Here is a 15,191-nt window from a genome sequence, read left to right on the forward strand (position 1 = left end):
AGATGAATTCCAACCGCCCTTGAAGCTTTTCCTTATACCCAGTGATGTGGGTGTAGCAGAACATTTCCCAGTGCTTCCCCCCGACCCCCCCAGCAGAAAATATTCCATTTTCTAAGTTCATTGGTAACAATGAATGGATGCCAACTGCAAATACAATATTAGGCAAGCTTGGCACTTTCATAGTTGTAATTAATGTTTTTAGGTTAGTATCTTTAGGAAGTATGCAAGTATTTCCATGCAATTTTAGGGCCCAGCATCAGTGAGGAGTGGAGGGAAGCTGATGGCTCTCAGGGGGCACGAGCAGCTGTAGGGCGCTCAAAGATCCTGCAGCGAGCCATGCAAGATCTCAGACAGCCGGATGGACGATCCACCGGGATGAGTAGTGGCGAAGCCACGTGTCCTTGTCCCTCCCTGACCTTGGTAGGTTTGTCCCTCCCTGCCAAGGCATGCTGGGAGTTGCAGGCTTTTCCTCCCTGGACAAAAGAGCTGTGCAGGACCATGTGGCTACTCTGTGAAATGGCCGCTGAAACCTCAGACTTCCAAAGCCAAGTCTTGTACAGCCCTAGCTTACACCTCAAACTTGATACACACTCTATGGGTGAAAGCCATTTTGACTTTTTTCCTGGCAGCATTCCAGGCAGCCTTGATGCCAATCTGCTCTTCCACTGGGCACTCATCTATCTGGAGGCTCAATAGTTACAGGAAGCTGCCTGATACTGTCAATCCATTGTTTCATGTAGCTCAGTACTCTCTACATGATTGGCAGTGGCTCTTCAGGATTTCATACAAGAGTCTTTCATAGCTGGGGATTGAACTTGGGACCAGCTGCATGCAGAGCATATGCTCTACCATAACCTAGTCCTTCCCATAGGTCAATTCTTGCAGAGAATTTTGTCCTAATGTACTCTGCACTAGCCTGAGAACAAATGAAAAAAAAATTGCCTGGTATTATTTGACTGGGTAGGAAGACCTCCGAAAGAAGGGGAGGTGAGGTCCCCATTGGAAGAGACAAGGAAACTGAATTAGCTTGCAGAATCAGATGCCCTCCTTCACAGAAGAAAAACAAAACTCAATGGCAGCATGCATCTAGAGGAAGAGCGTGCATAGTATCTCAGCTGATAACTATTCTTCAATTTCATGTTAAATTTTAATGTAACAATATAACAACTTAACTGACATAAATACAATTGTTCATTACAGAAAAAACTACTTTTGCCTTCATACTATAAGTAAGTAAGAAGTGCCAGGCTGGATCAGACCAAGGTTCCATCTAGTCCAACATTCTGTTCACACAGTGGTCGACCAGCTACCCCCACAGGAAACCCACAAGCAGGATATGCACGCAACAGCACTCTCCCACCCATGTTCCCCAACTATTTCTACTTCTCCCTTCTCTAAGAAATGTATGCATAACAGAATTCTGCATTGGTCTTGCTCAATCTACCATCCTTTACCTTTACTTCTTCAAAAGAGTTGAACACATTTACTAAGTCATTGTAGCAGTTAAACCAGAAGTTGTAGATGCAAATGCTAAAACAAACCCAATTTTATATTCACAAAGCATGTTAAGATTTTTAAACCTGAGTTTGTCATTCCAATAAAAAAGGTTCTTACTTTTAAATGTAGCATATGATCAGTGTCTGCTTCACTATTAGAGACATCAATGGAATAAGGCAAGCATGGTGCATTGGTTTCCAGTTTGACTGGGTTTTGAGGATCCTTGAATTGTGTATTTTCAACATGTATGGTGTTAGGAAGCTCAGGATCTTCCTCAGGTTCTTCCTTGACCGGAAAAGGGTTGTACTCAGGAGTTTGCCTTGAATAGTTTTCTGCTAAAACTTGTTTAACCAATCCTGCAAATGGCAAATCTGGATTAGCTAACACTTGTGCAAGTAGCTTCAAGACATTAACAGGAGTTTCAGAAACATTTTGCTGTCTCAAATCAGTGTCACGTCCACCAAGATCAGCTATCACTGAAAGAAGGGATTCTGGTGCTGTGTCACCTAGAAACCGGAGGGGACGGAGGGAGAGAGAACAGAAAAGCAGGAAATTATGTTGAAAGCTTTCTGCCACCTTTTAGTCAGCTAACATAAGTGATATAAAATGTAGACTGAAAGGAACATTCTACGCTAATAGTTTGAGCGTAATGAAAAAGGCTGCACTGGCACAATACAGGAATAGACTTCTTTTTTTATATAAGTACCACCATATTATATTTACACCCCTCCTTCAGGCCCAATGACTTGCACAAAACAATCACTGCTCAGATATTTCACCCAATGCATTGGCATAAATATTTAAGTTGATTCAGGCTGAGAACTGTCAGACATTATTGCTGCTCTGGGATGTAGTGAATGGGATACCTCTCCTATCCTTTAAAATGACAAGCAGCCAACTTTTTAGTGCTGTGGCTTTCCTATACCCACAAAATTGGTAGAAAGCATACTGCATCAGGCCATTTATATATATTACATATTGCTTCACATAAACAATACAAATGTTAAAAATGCAAAATGATGCCTCTGAAATACAAACATTAGATTGAATCAGATTAAACAGGCTCTTTATAGAACCTCATGACCACAACTAATTTCCAGCTGTGCTAGGGCTGTACAGTGAAGAGAGTGGCAAGAAAACAGATGGGGGAAAATTCGGTCATATTTTCCCAAAGTCAACAGTAGTAGCGTGGAAGAACTTACCTTCATACTGACAAGTGTTTTCTGAAGAATTGTTAACTTTTAAATGTTTCTGTGGGCTCTCACACTTACATTCCAGCTTTCGTTTCAGTCTGTTTTCGTTTCCATTGTCCTCTGTTTCAGATTCTCTATCTACATTTTTCTTTTTACAATGAATTAAGTTAATCAGTTTTACGATACTTTCTTGATCATAATCTCCAGGGTGAGTTGGCTTTCTCTTGGCAACTACTGTTTCACATTTAGAACCATTTCTTTTGCCACTTTTTCTCTTTATAAAATCAGGTTCTTCTTCTGGAGCTTCATAATCTGAAATAGGACTGAACTGCTGAGATTTTCGACTCCCATCCATTATTTTTTTGGCTTTAGAAACAGGAATCTGGTAGTTTTCAGAACCAAAAATATAGGTGCGCAAGGAGCTCTCAAGGTGGGATTTATTTTTGGGGGCAGGATACAGGAACCTCTTCTCATCCAAGGAGTCTTTATACTTATATAAAATAAACTCTTTATATTTACTATATTGTTTCAGATAGTGATTTATATGTTTTTCCATCACATTATTTAAGTCAGGTTTAGGATCTTTACGAAACTGAACGTAAGCATAATGCAGCGACTGAATAAACCTTGTAAGTTCTGGCATAACCACATAGGTTTCTTGTAATAAAGGTGTACTTTCGTTTTTCTGTTCATTTTTGTGTGCTGCGTTCAAAGTAAAGACAGAAAGAAAATCAAGGGGGGGAAACAATCATTAAGCAAGCAACACAAATATTAACACCAACTAAACTTATTTATATCCTGCCTTTATTTCAAGAAGCTGAAGGCAGTGTACACAATTCTCGCTCACTTGCACACTCTTGACATTTTATCCTCTTAACAACTCTCTGAGGAAGGTCAGACTGAAAGATAGTAATGAATATAGTGAACTTCATGGCTAAGTGAGATATTACTCCGTAGGCAATCTAGTGAGCTTCATAGTTAAGTGACATATTGACCTCCACAGGCCTAGGACCAACACTCTAACCACTACACATGGTTTAAACTAGAATTAAATACATTATGAGCAAATTACATTACTAAAGAACTTTCAGAAATCATAGTCCTCCCCTGCCTTTTAAGAAGATCCCATGATTTTGAAAATTACTCACCTTTTCAGAAAGAATTTTTGGCCGTGAGATTTCAAACCGTGCCCTCATAATATATTGAAGGAATACTACTATAAACTACCCAAGCAGCATCGTTGTATTTGTGATTTCCCCATAGAACAAGATGGGTCATTTATTATTCTTATATTCTGACTCTAAGGAGAAATTCATTTTAAATCTGATGAATATGAACAAAGCCAAGGAAAGTGCTGAAATAATATTTCTATTTTCCAAGATAAATTTGTGACAGACTGAGTAATTAGGTTTGGCTACCCAGGAGCCAATAAAGACATCCACCAAGATTAATTTGGTGAATTGCATCTCTGTCAAATCTTTACATGACTTAATTTTTAGAACTTATTCTTATAAATTTGAAGGACAAGCACTCTGGCTTAAACCAAACACAACATGAGCAGACTTCCTCTCACACAACAGGACTTCCCCCTTGCTCTCCTCCCTCCTGCAGCCCCCGCAAGCTCTCCAAATCTGCTCTGTAAGGTTCCCCAAACTTCAAAGATTTGTGGGGAAGGGGATCCATTCCACCAGTGGTTTCCATTCTGCTGGCAGACAACCACCACTGGATACAACCCACTGATTCTAAATACCTGCACTCCATTAATGCTATACAGAATCATTTTAATCATCATCATTTTAATCATTATCACATCATCCAGTTGGTAAAAGCTTTATCACAAGTAAAGCCTAGAAGGGATGTATCAGAAGCCTGCTGTGACAAGTTCACAAGGCACTTTGTGTGTCCACTTCTTAAGAAACCCTTTCTGGACCAGAAGACTGCAATAATTGTTGCCCACTCACAAATATCCCTTTTGAATAAGGTACACGAGGGGGTGATGGTGATTCAATTCCATGCACTTTTGGATGAAACAGATTATCTGGACCCATTTCAATCTGAGTTAAAGCCTGCTTTTAGCAATGAAACAACCTTGGTTACCCATCAGGCCAGAGACTGGGGAGTTTTTTCTCCTTGACCTCTCAGTGGTATTTGGTACAACTGACCATGGTATCTTGTTGGACCAGTTCTGTGTATTGAATGCTGCATGTCATGGTGGTTCTGCTTCTATCTACAGCACCATTTCCAGAAGACGGCATTGGAGGATTTCTGCTCAATCCCATGGCACTATGTTATGGGTTCCTACAAAATTCTATTCTATCCCTCATGCTCTTTCTATATGAAGCTGCTGAGTGAGGTTATTCGAAGATTTGAAGTGAAGCATCATCAAATACACTGAAGATACTCCATTTTATTTCTCTTTTTGATATTAGATTCAAGCGTGTTTCTGTAGGTCCTGAACTGATGTCTGCAGCCTGTAACAGGCTGGATGAGGGCAACAAACTGAAGGTTAGGGAATCCTTCAGAGCAGATTTGGAGAGCTTGTGAGGGGCTGCAGGAGGGAGGAGGGCACTGTTGGTAGATCTGGACCTGGAGAAATGGCGTTCAACCTGTTTTGAATGGGATTGCATTTCTTGAAAGAACAGATTCACATATTGGATGTACTCCTATATCCAGCTTTGCATAAATTGACATTAGTTGACTACCCTTGACCAGCGTCAACTGGTTCACAAGTTGTAGCCATTTCTGGACAGTGTAGGCTAGCCAAGGTGATTCATGCTCTGGTAATCTCTCAGATGGATTGCTGTAATGAGTTACGTGGAGTTACTCTTGAAAATTTGGAAGCTCCAATTACTGCAAAATTCAGTTGCCGAAATTTTAACTTGTACTGCCCAATTGGTTCATATCACTACAATCTTAAAAGAAGTGAACTGGTTGCCTATTCATTTCTGGGCACAATCCAAGGTGCCATTTAAAACTCTGAACAGCTTGGGATCCAAATATTTGAAGGGGTGCCTCTTCCCATACCAGCCTGCCTATGTCTTAAGGATTTCTGCTGAGGCACTACTCCAAGTTCCTAACTGGTAATAATGTAGAGGGCACTCTCATTTTTCTCAGCAGATACTTTTTCTTTCATTGTTCATTAATTTGATGAAGGCTTACTGCCTCTGTTCTAGTATCAAAAGCAGTAGTAAACCAGTTGCTGGGGAAATCTTGTTTCTCCCCCACCCCCACTGATGGGGGCCTTAAAGCCCTGTTAATAGGGCCTTTAAGGCCCCCATTGGCACAAGGGGAAGAGGAGAGAGAAATGCAATTAGAGTGGAGAAAATATGCAATTTCCCCATCGGGGAAAAAGGGCACCGGTCAGGGTGGACCCACACCAACTACACTCAAAGGCTCAAGGGCAGTCGGACATGGGCCTGTCCTAGTGCGCAGGACTGCCTGGGCCCGTGAGGCCGTGACGCAGGAGCGTCCACTGTCCTCGTGGGCTCAGGCGGATTTTTGCCCGAACACTACTCATAGCCCTCCTGCATCTATCCTGTTTTCACCTCAGGCCTCAGATATAGAAGGAAGAGAGTCAAGCAGCACCTTAATCAACATCCTCCCTGCCATTACCAAAGGGAGAGCCAGCGGATAAGCCTCCTTCTTAGACCTGCCATCCAGTCTTTTAAGCTAAGTAAGCAGTACATGTCATGCATGCTCCCAGGGAGCTCTCAAACTCATGCACAACATCTGTGTCCTGGGAAGCATTGGTTCTGGCTGTTTTCCCTGGCAATATAGCAGCCATCTGAATGTTCTCAGTCTTATTCCTGCTCTTTAAATGACAGTTGCTGAGCTGGCAATCAAATCCCAACTGTTCCTCCCGCTCATTATTGAAAGGAAAACCAGGGCTGCTTTCTCCTCATCCCTGCATCACTTGGTTGGAGTCTTACATCCTGGACCCAGAACCTCAGACACTATTACTGCGACAGGAGTAACACAGTACTTAACAATTAACACACTTCGACAGTAAACACGGAAACTTACCTGAAGTCACTACACCTCTAGGATTCCGAAACAGAAACAATGCTTGCAAAGTGCGAGGCCTTCCTGTCCGGTTGTCTGGTCAGGAAAAAAAATTACACATCATAAAATAATAAAGATGGTCATTAAAAGAAAAAAAATTACACTTTTGAAGAAATAAGAAATTTCATACCATATGGGGAAGCCATTTGATGAGGAGAAAGCAGTAAGAGATATCCTCCATCTACAAGTGGTTTTATAATAACCTGCAAAAAGGAAGTTTAAATATTGTAAAAATATGCTTAAAAACAAAATAATGAATTTTAAATTTGGAGCACCACTGAATTGTAGAGCAAGATTGCACATTGCAAAGTTAAGTGAAGAATCTATACTCACTAGTTTGTCTGTCTCTAGCTTTTGAAGTAAACCTTCCAAATTACTTCCCGATCTAGTCTTTTCCACAATTTCATACAGACTACAATACATTCCATTCCTGAATTCTAAGAATGGAGAAAGAACAAAGTTAGTCAATAAATTGCCTCCCCTGGCAGGGCCCAAAACAAGCAAATATTTTTCTGCCTATACAGGCTTGGAACCTAAGTAGCGACAGCAGGAGACTTTCTCATCCCCTCTTAACTGCTGCACTCCTCAAAAGGCTTCTCTGTAGGGTTTTGGGGCCCTCCTTAACAATACTGGATGGGGAGTAAGGGGGCTGCTGAGAAGAGTGAGGACTGCCCCAAACTGGGTAAAGCTACGCTGTACAAGCTTCACTCTATTTACACAGGTGACTTCACCTGATTTTGAGCCATTTCCTGATGCCATGTTGTTCAAAGGATCCCCCAACCCTCCAGAGAGGGTTATTGAGAAGCACTGGGGGAGAAGGAGATGGGAAAGTTCCTTTCTGTCAGCTTCTTTTTGCTTATGTGATTTAGGATCCAAACCATTATTATTTCACACATTTTTGTACGCTACTTTTCAGCCACTCACAAAAACAGAAGCAATTGATCACAAAAACCACAAATTTAAATGTTTATTTTAGATCAATAACCTAAATCAATATTTTAGATCAAAACCAGAATAACCTGCAATACAATAAACCACAAAGGGCACTAAAAGTCTTTTAAAATAAAAAACGGGTTGACCCAGCACCAAAATAAAAGCAGCACTGGTGCCTCAACTGAACTGTTAAGGTTCCATAAACAATGTGCCACCCACTGAAAAGGCCATCCTCAAAGAATCCATGCCTTAGCCTCTACTAGCACAGGCACCTGAAGGAGGGCCTCTGAAGCAGATGTAAAGTTTCAGACACGTTCATACTGCCTGAAACTTGAGCTAATAATTTGGCTGCTATGTTCTGAATTACTCCAAGCTGGTGAATGTCACTTTATGCTATTTACTACTTTAGCATCCCAAGGGAGAATGTAGCAGCACACCCAAGCTGCAAGCCTGCCATTTGATGTCAAATGTGAACCCATCCAGAATAAGCAAGACACAGTTTTCCATGTCCACTGAATCACCCACTAGCAGTATATCCATCTTTGAGTTTCACTATTAGCCCTCATCCAACCCATTACAAACTCTGGGTAGCAGTTCAGCACTCCCACTTCCTTATTAAATTTTAACATACAGGAGAAATCAAACTGATGTCATCAACATACTGATGACATTTCTCACCAAGTCTTTGGACAACCTCTCCCAGCAATTCCATGTAAATGTTAGGCAGCATGGGAGACAAAACTGTTCCCTGTGCAACATCAAATACCATGTCATCCTCAGCATCCTCATCCTCAACCTAAAATATACCTGCTAGGTAGGAGCAGAAATACCTCAAAATGTTGCCTCCTATCCAGACTCCAGACGGGCAACACAGAAGGAAACCATTGCTGATTGTATTGAAGGAGCAGACCAAAGTTATGTATTCCCAGCAGAGCTGTATTCTCCTTGTGACTGTCACTTTATACTACTCTTGTAACTGACACCAGGGCAATCAATGTAGTTTAATGCAAAACGTGGGCTTCTATTCAGTTTGAAATGGGTCGTTTCATCTAACAGTGTGTATTTATTTATTTATTACATTTTTATACCGCCCAATAGCCGAAGCTCTCTGGGCGGTTCACAAAAATTAAAACCATAATAAAACAACCAACAGGTTAAAAGCACAAATACAAAATACAGTATAAAAAGCACAACCAGGATAAAAACAATGCAGCAAAATTGATATAAAATTAAAATACAGAGTTAAAACAGTAAAATTTAAATTTAAGTTAAAATTAAGTGTTAAAATACTGAGAGAATAAAAAGGTCTTCAGCTGGCAACGGAAGGAGTACAGTGTAGAGTTACACTGCCATCAAATGCTCAAATATCTTGGCCCAAAAAGGAAGGTTTGTGACTAGCCATTGTTACTATAGCTATCTTTGTCTAAAGAAGATTTCTTAAGGAATAGTCACACAACTGTGTCCTTCAAAGAAGCTGGGACACTCTCTTAGAAGTACTAATTACTCTCTAAACCAAGTCAATCATCTACCCTCACTTAAACATTATCAAGTACAAACGGCATAGGTTGATCAGAAAAACAAGGTTTATCTCGTCAAGTACATATAGGTATCCAACATGGAGGGTACTTTGATGGTCAAATGCTTTCCTTTAATTAGAAGAGGTCTTACCTTCCCTTTCTCCTGAATACAATTCTTTATTCAATACACGTGATGAGAACTTCGTCAAATGTTCAACGCTCATAACCATCTCAAAATCAAGTTTTTCAGGTCTAGAGATCCAATAATAAAGAAATCTAACATTTCCTTCACCAGAGATTAGCCATATTTTTCTCTAATGTAAACAGCTGATCTTACATCATCTTAAAAATACTATTGGAATTTTGCATAAAGGAGACTACAAAAGCCTTGTAGTAACAAAAAATAAAATTTGGTATATTGTGCAGAACTGGACAGGGTGGACTGATTTAAAACAAGATGAAAAAGTTCAATTTAAATAACTAATTTAAATCGAGCTTCCCATTGAAACATTTTCAAATATTCCCTGAAATATGGTGCAGATAAATTATTACTTAAACTAAGTTTTATTTATACTGTTTCACTTTTGGAAGTAGGCTTTTAAAATGCTCCCACATACTGTATTTCTTATGACCATGACAATTTAAAGTTAACAGCACAATCCTATATTTGTCTACTCAGGAATAAGTTACACTGAGTTCAATGGGGCTTACTCCCACCCACGTGGCTAAGGGATTCAGCCAAAGTATGGGAATACAGGACGATGTACACTGAACAATTTTCTTTCCAGGCTTTTTGTTTCACTCTCACAGCTTGGCCTCATCCTCAGAAAAATAAAGTATAAAACAAAACTAAAATGCCCATGACTTATTAGGCCAAAACAAGGTTTGATAGATGCTGGACAGACTAGAACAATTTATTTTCGTCACTGTTGGATAAGTAGAAAGTAAATATTTGTATCTGAGAAGGGATCAGATTGGTTCAACTGAAAACCCAGAACTTTCACGAAGCAAGAGCTAGCTATTAGGCTGGACAGAGCCAATTTTATGACCATGTTTGATTGGTAAGTAATCCTTTGACCCAATCTGCAAAATCATGGTGACCCACCATGGCTTGCTTAAGCCATGGTGAGCTGCAGCATGTGCTGGGCTATTTTTGAATATTTTTGAAGTGTCATCTGAAGCCTGGAAAGCAGGTTTGAATCCACAGAACCAGGTGTCCAAATTCAGACAACACAAGCTGTGGTTTGAATGATCAAAATTTAGCATATTTATGAGAAGATGCCATTGTAACCATGTTTTTCTAATTGAAAGGGAAATACAGTATTTTATTTTTGATTTTAAAAACATTTAAAATTCAATCTGATATAATAAATACTGATTTCAGCTCTGCTTTTGAATGTTTAATACTTACAGTTTACAGGGAAGCGAAGGACACATTTCCGATTTCAAAGCAGCATGACATACAAGTGTCCCTCTGTTTAAAAGCTGCCCTTTCCATAACGTATAACTTGTCTTATCTAAAAAAAAAAATTAAAAAAGTAATGATTTTTGTAAATATTTCTTTTTTAAAAATAAAATGTGCCTTGAAAATTCTTTATTTTTAAAGGGACTCAGGATATAAGGAGTTATGAGATTTATTGATTTCCCAAATCTTCGATTATTAAACGGGTCTCCTAACCAAGATAGTGATATTCCAAATTAAAATGCCACTGATAACATCAAGAAATGGATATCCATGTATTTAACAACTCACCTAGTAGCTATAGGCAACCAGGAATTCCATGCAGGCCAATAAGTAGGCTACAGGGGAAGGAAAGATCTCTCTATTCCTCCTGTTTACTGGTTGAAGGTGGGGGACGAAGCACATCCCTCAACCCTATCCCTCCTCCACCAAAATGTTTAGTAGAAGGCTTTTTTAAAATCAAACAAAAAAACAAGCCTGCCAGGAGACTAGTATCTTGTGCTTACATGATGGCTGCAGACGAGGGGCTAGCTTTTGTGAGTTTAGGTAACTGGCTTGGATATTTTTTTCATACAAATAAATTAGTTTTTTCTGTACATGGCAGCTCCCAGTCTAAAATGGAATTTATTGCATTTTACTGAAATATTGAAACAGAAGTTACAAACACTATTATATACTCAAATTATACTCCTCTGACATGTTTTCATCAATGGTCACCAAAACAAGAAAGATTGGAAATGTTATTTGACATCAAGTGGAAGGAGAGTACACCTTCTAAAAAGTATTAATTTCACTCTAGTCCCATATTGATACACTGAACATTAAGAAAAAGTAAAAACGCACATTCTGACTGTAGCATTTCAGCTGGTTCGCATGACAGGCCACCATGGGTAAATTTACCCACATAAGCTGTTATATCACCCTATGCTACCGTGTTGTGCAAACACAAGCGGCCAAGGTTGTTTGAGGGACAGACAACCCTCAAATAACCCTAAAACAAGATCTCCTGTACAATTCATGAATGGTTGTCAAATGGTAGTTTGAGGGTTATTTGAGGGGTTTTTAGCCCTCAAACACTGGGTTTGCAAGACACAAGAAGCTACATACAGCAAGATGGGCATCCATGGGCGTTGAGCAAAATGGCACCTGGCATGATGCAACAACTCCGCAAGTAAATTAACCCACAGTAGGCCATCGTGTCATGCGAACCAGATCAATGTGTAGCAAAGAACAGAGAAAAATTGAGAAATAGTATACCAAGATCATTTCCTCCCCATCTCCATCTTTTAATCTATCTAATCTGAAACCATGACATAGTGGGCAGAGCTTGAACCTTTCTTCTTTACTTAATAGCTAGGAATGTTACAGTCTTCTTTTCTTCTTTGCAATGCAGGAAGGTCACATCAAGGCTGCTCAAGAACAATGACCTCCTCAATGGACTCCTCTGCATGGGAGAAACTTACACAGGATTTTTCACCTAAAGGCAGCTTTTGTGAAGATGTACACTTCCTTTATGTCTGTCCTGCAAATATTCTCCATGTTCTACCTTTCACTGCTGCTGTCAGTGGGCTGGTTCAAACATCACGGCTAAATCATGGCTGGTTGTCAGGACCATGCCTCAGGTCTCCCCCTCCCACACAATGATTCACTTCCTAGTTCACAATAGTTATAGTGTGCCATAGCACCTAAATTGGGATAATCATGGTTACTTCAAATCAGAAGCGGACACTCTCATTTGAACACTGACCCCACTCAAACATTTAAGGGTATAGGTGGAGAACTATAGTGCCTAGATGCATGCTTTCATAGCAATTTTGTCTAAACCTGTCAGGATGCTTCCGAAGTTCTAAAGTACTTGGGAATCTGCTGTCAACTGCGTGCGTATATGTCTTTCCTCTTGGATCACTCTCGCTGGACTGTCACTGACTTGACAACAAGCAAACCCTTTGGAATGGATGGTTTAATTGCGCGTTGAATCCACCCAAGTATTGCCTGGAAAGCAAGTAAATCCTACAGCAGAGGCTAAATTTAAGTTGATGCTTGGCTCTATTCTCTCCTTTTCATCACATTCAGGTAAGGTGACTGCTTCCCTACCTAAAGGAATCTCTTCCCTACCTAAAGATTAGTTTTCGACAAGATGAGAGTAAACATAAGTCAAATCCAGTAAGGGAAGAGTTCATGATGGTGGAAGAATAAATGGTCAGCGAAGCAATGAAACATCAATCTACTGGCTTTTCTTGGGAAGGTTTGTAGCCCAAGGGGACTCTGGAACCATTATCACTGTTTCTGGATTCTCAGGTGGTGGTTGTAGCCAGAAGGGAATTTTACCAACTTTAGTTGGTTTGCCTCCTATGAAGCTACTTTGCTCATTCATTTCTCAGTGACTTCCAGAATAGACTACTACCACATCCTCTACCATGTGCTGCCCCTGAAGATGGCATGAAAACTATTGATACATAACCCCATCCATATACTGGCAGGTATGCATGCAAGAACACATTACACCAGTTTTGAACACATCTGCATTGCTTACTAATTTGTTTCCAGGCTCAATTCAAGGCACTGGATTTTATCTTTAAAACCCTACACAGTCTGGGTTCCAAGGATCTTCTTTCATTCACCCCTGCTTACTCCTTCCCTGAGCCTTATGATCTATCAGAAATGCCCTGTTTTAGTTCCCTACTTTACAAAGGTAAAATTGTGCACAACCTCTTCTGCAATAGCCCAGAAATATATAGGTATATTCTTCTCTGGTTTCCTTACATGTACAGGAAAAGACAGACACTTTGGGATTAATTTCTTGCTGTTTCATGATTTTTTTTAATTGGCTGAACTATCTTGTTTTTATTTATATTTTGGAATTATTGTAAACCACCTGTTGAAAGGCAGTGTATAAGCAGTGTTAATCGATTGGTATTATTGCAAACTGTACAAGCTTCCACAAAAAAAAAAGTTGCACACAAGATGGAGGAAATTAAAATAATATTTGCGGGGATCTCTCAAAGGTACTAAAGCTTCTGTGAGTTAAGCTAAGAGTCTAAGCACCCACTCCTTTGACATAAGCCCCCCACTTACTACAGTAAGAAAGAGTCAATGTCACTTTGCTAAGACTCAAAAGTGTAGCGGGAGGTTACAGGGAAAGAAAGCCACTTGACAGGAGGCTCTGGAAAAACCATAAGCATGCAACGCATGTTAAAATTCCAGTCAGTGACACACAGCTTTATTTAATAATTGTATTCTTACCAGTGCTCTTTTCCATATTAGAAATTTTTGATCTACAAGCAAAATACATACAATTAAAATCAAAAAGCCAGATGTAGTGCTATCCCTCACATGTAATTTCCCAATCTGTGTTCTTGTTTACTGAACTACTATGCACTAAATACTTCTTCTTATGCATGTTCTCTTCTCAAACAACCTTGAAGATGGCGTAAATGTACATAATTTATACAATTAACAATTCCGGTACAGAATATGGGTGTCTTGATAATGGAATACTACCCAGTTTGTCAATAAGAGACTCGATTCACTAGAATTACAAGGTCATCTGAGGTATGGAAACATTTTGAAATCACCCTGTGATATCCTTTTACTAATACCACTGGCCTCCAGAAGATATTGTTTAAAGGATCCAGTTGTTACAGGGCACTAGATTAATTCCTAGCAGAGACAATCCAATCTTGATTAAACTGCTTTCCACAATCTTCAAAAAATTAAGGCAGAAACTTGCACGACTGACATTTTTTCTTATCAGTCCAGCAAAAAATGAAGAAAATAGGTTGCACCCTGAAATTGATCTAAGCCCCAAATAGGAAACATGCTTAGGGTATTTCCAGACTTCAACAATTATGCAGGCATGCTAGCCATGACAAGTGTGGCACTGCCCTCTAGCTCCAAAATCAGCTCCAATGGGCTTCTCTTCTCCTTGAACTGTTTACACTTAAGGTAGTTGTTAGAAGAACTACTGTGTAACATTTTAAGAATTGATGCTTGGGTTTGCTTGTTCTCCTCTTCCCTCGTCATCCCCTTTTCCTTTTGTGCTGCATATTAAGCCACTCTGAGAGCCTTTTTGACTGACAAGCAAGGTAAATATGTTTTAAATAATCAAACACTTGTACAGTGTGAGCAATCTAGAAAAAACTTCCATTTTCAGTTCTTAATCAAAAGCAGTAAGTACACATACAGGTTCATGGCCAGCAAGCAATAGTAAGTTGAGAATTTAACAATTATAGTCTTTCACACTAAATACTACTTTAAAAAGTAACCCTTAACTTACCTTGCTTGAGGCAAATACTTCTGTACCTTTTCATCCTTGTAAGAAAATGATACAACAGCGAATGGGCATACATGTCTTGGTCTTGGTCTGATCTCGTCAAAGCCGTATTCATAGAAATAATACTGGAAACAAATTCAGAATAAAATAAACTTAACTTTGTAGTTTTTTACTATGTTGACAGATGCGTACTAGATTTAAACAGTCTCAAAGTCTTTATATCATCACTGAAATTAGACTATGATGCTAATAAT

The 15,191-nt window shown here is 39.5% G+C and overlaps 1 protein-coding gene across 3 annotated transcripts in view; it reads right to left on the minus strand.

The window, feature by feature from the left end:
• The window catches only part of TASOR (transcription activation suppressor), a 50,542-nt gene that overhangs the window by 17,884 nt on the left and 17,467 nt on the right, over positions 1-15,191 (minus strand). For all 3 annotated transcript variants that reach the window (XM_063121294.1, XM_063121295.1, XM_063121296.1), the window contains exons 7-15: positions 14,941-15,062; positions 13,908-13,939; positions 10,614-10,719; positions 9,354-9,454; positions 7,086-7,189; positions 6,883-6,955; positions 6,714-6,788; positions 2,700-3,392; positions 1,615-2,003 (exon numbers count right to left, since the gene is read on the minus strand). In XM_063121294.1, the coding sequence (XP_062977364.1) occupies positions 1,615-2,003; positions 2,700-3,392; positions 6,714-6,788; positions 6,883-6,955; positions 7,086-7,189; positions 9,354-9,454; positions 10,614-10,719; positions 13,908-13,939; positions 14,941-15,062 (1,695 nt within the window). The remainder of the gene's footprint in view (positions 1-1,614; positions 2,004-2,699; positions 3,393-6,713; positions 6,789-6,882; positions 6,956-7,085; positions 7,190-9,353; positions 9,455-10,613; positions 10,720-13,907; positions 13,940-14,940; positions 15,063-15,191) is intronic.

The sequence above is a fragment of the Elgaria multicarinata genome, chromosome 3 (genome assembly GCF_023053635.1).
Source record: "Elgaria multicarinata webbii isolate HBS135686 ecotype San Diego chromosome 3, rElgMul1.1.pri, whole genome shotgun sequence".
Taxonomy (NCBI): domain Eukaryota; kingdom Metazoa; phylum Chordata; class Lepidosauria; order Squamata; family Anguidae; genus Elgaria; species Elgaria multicarinata.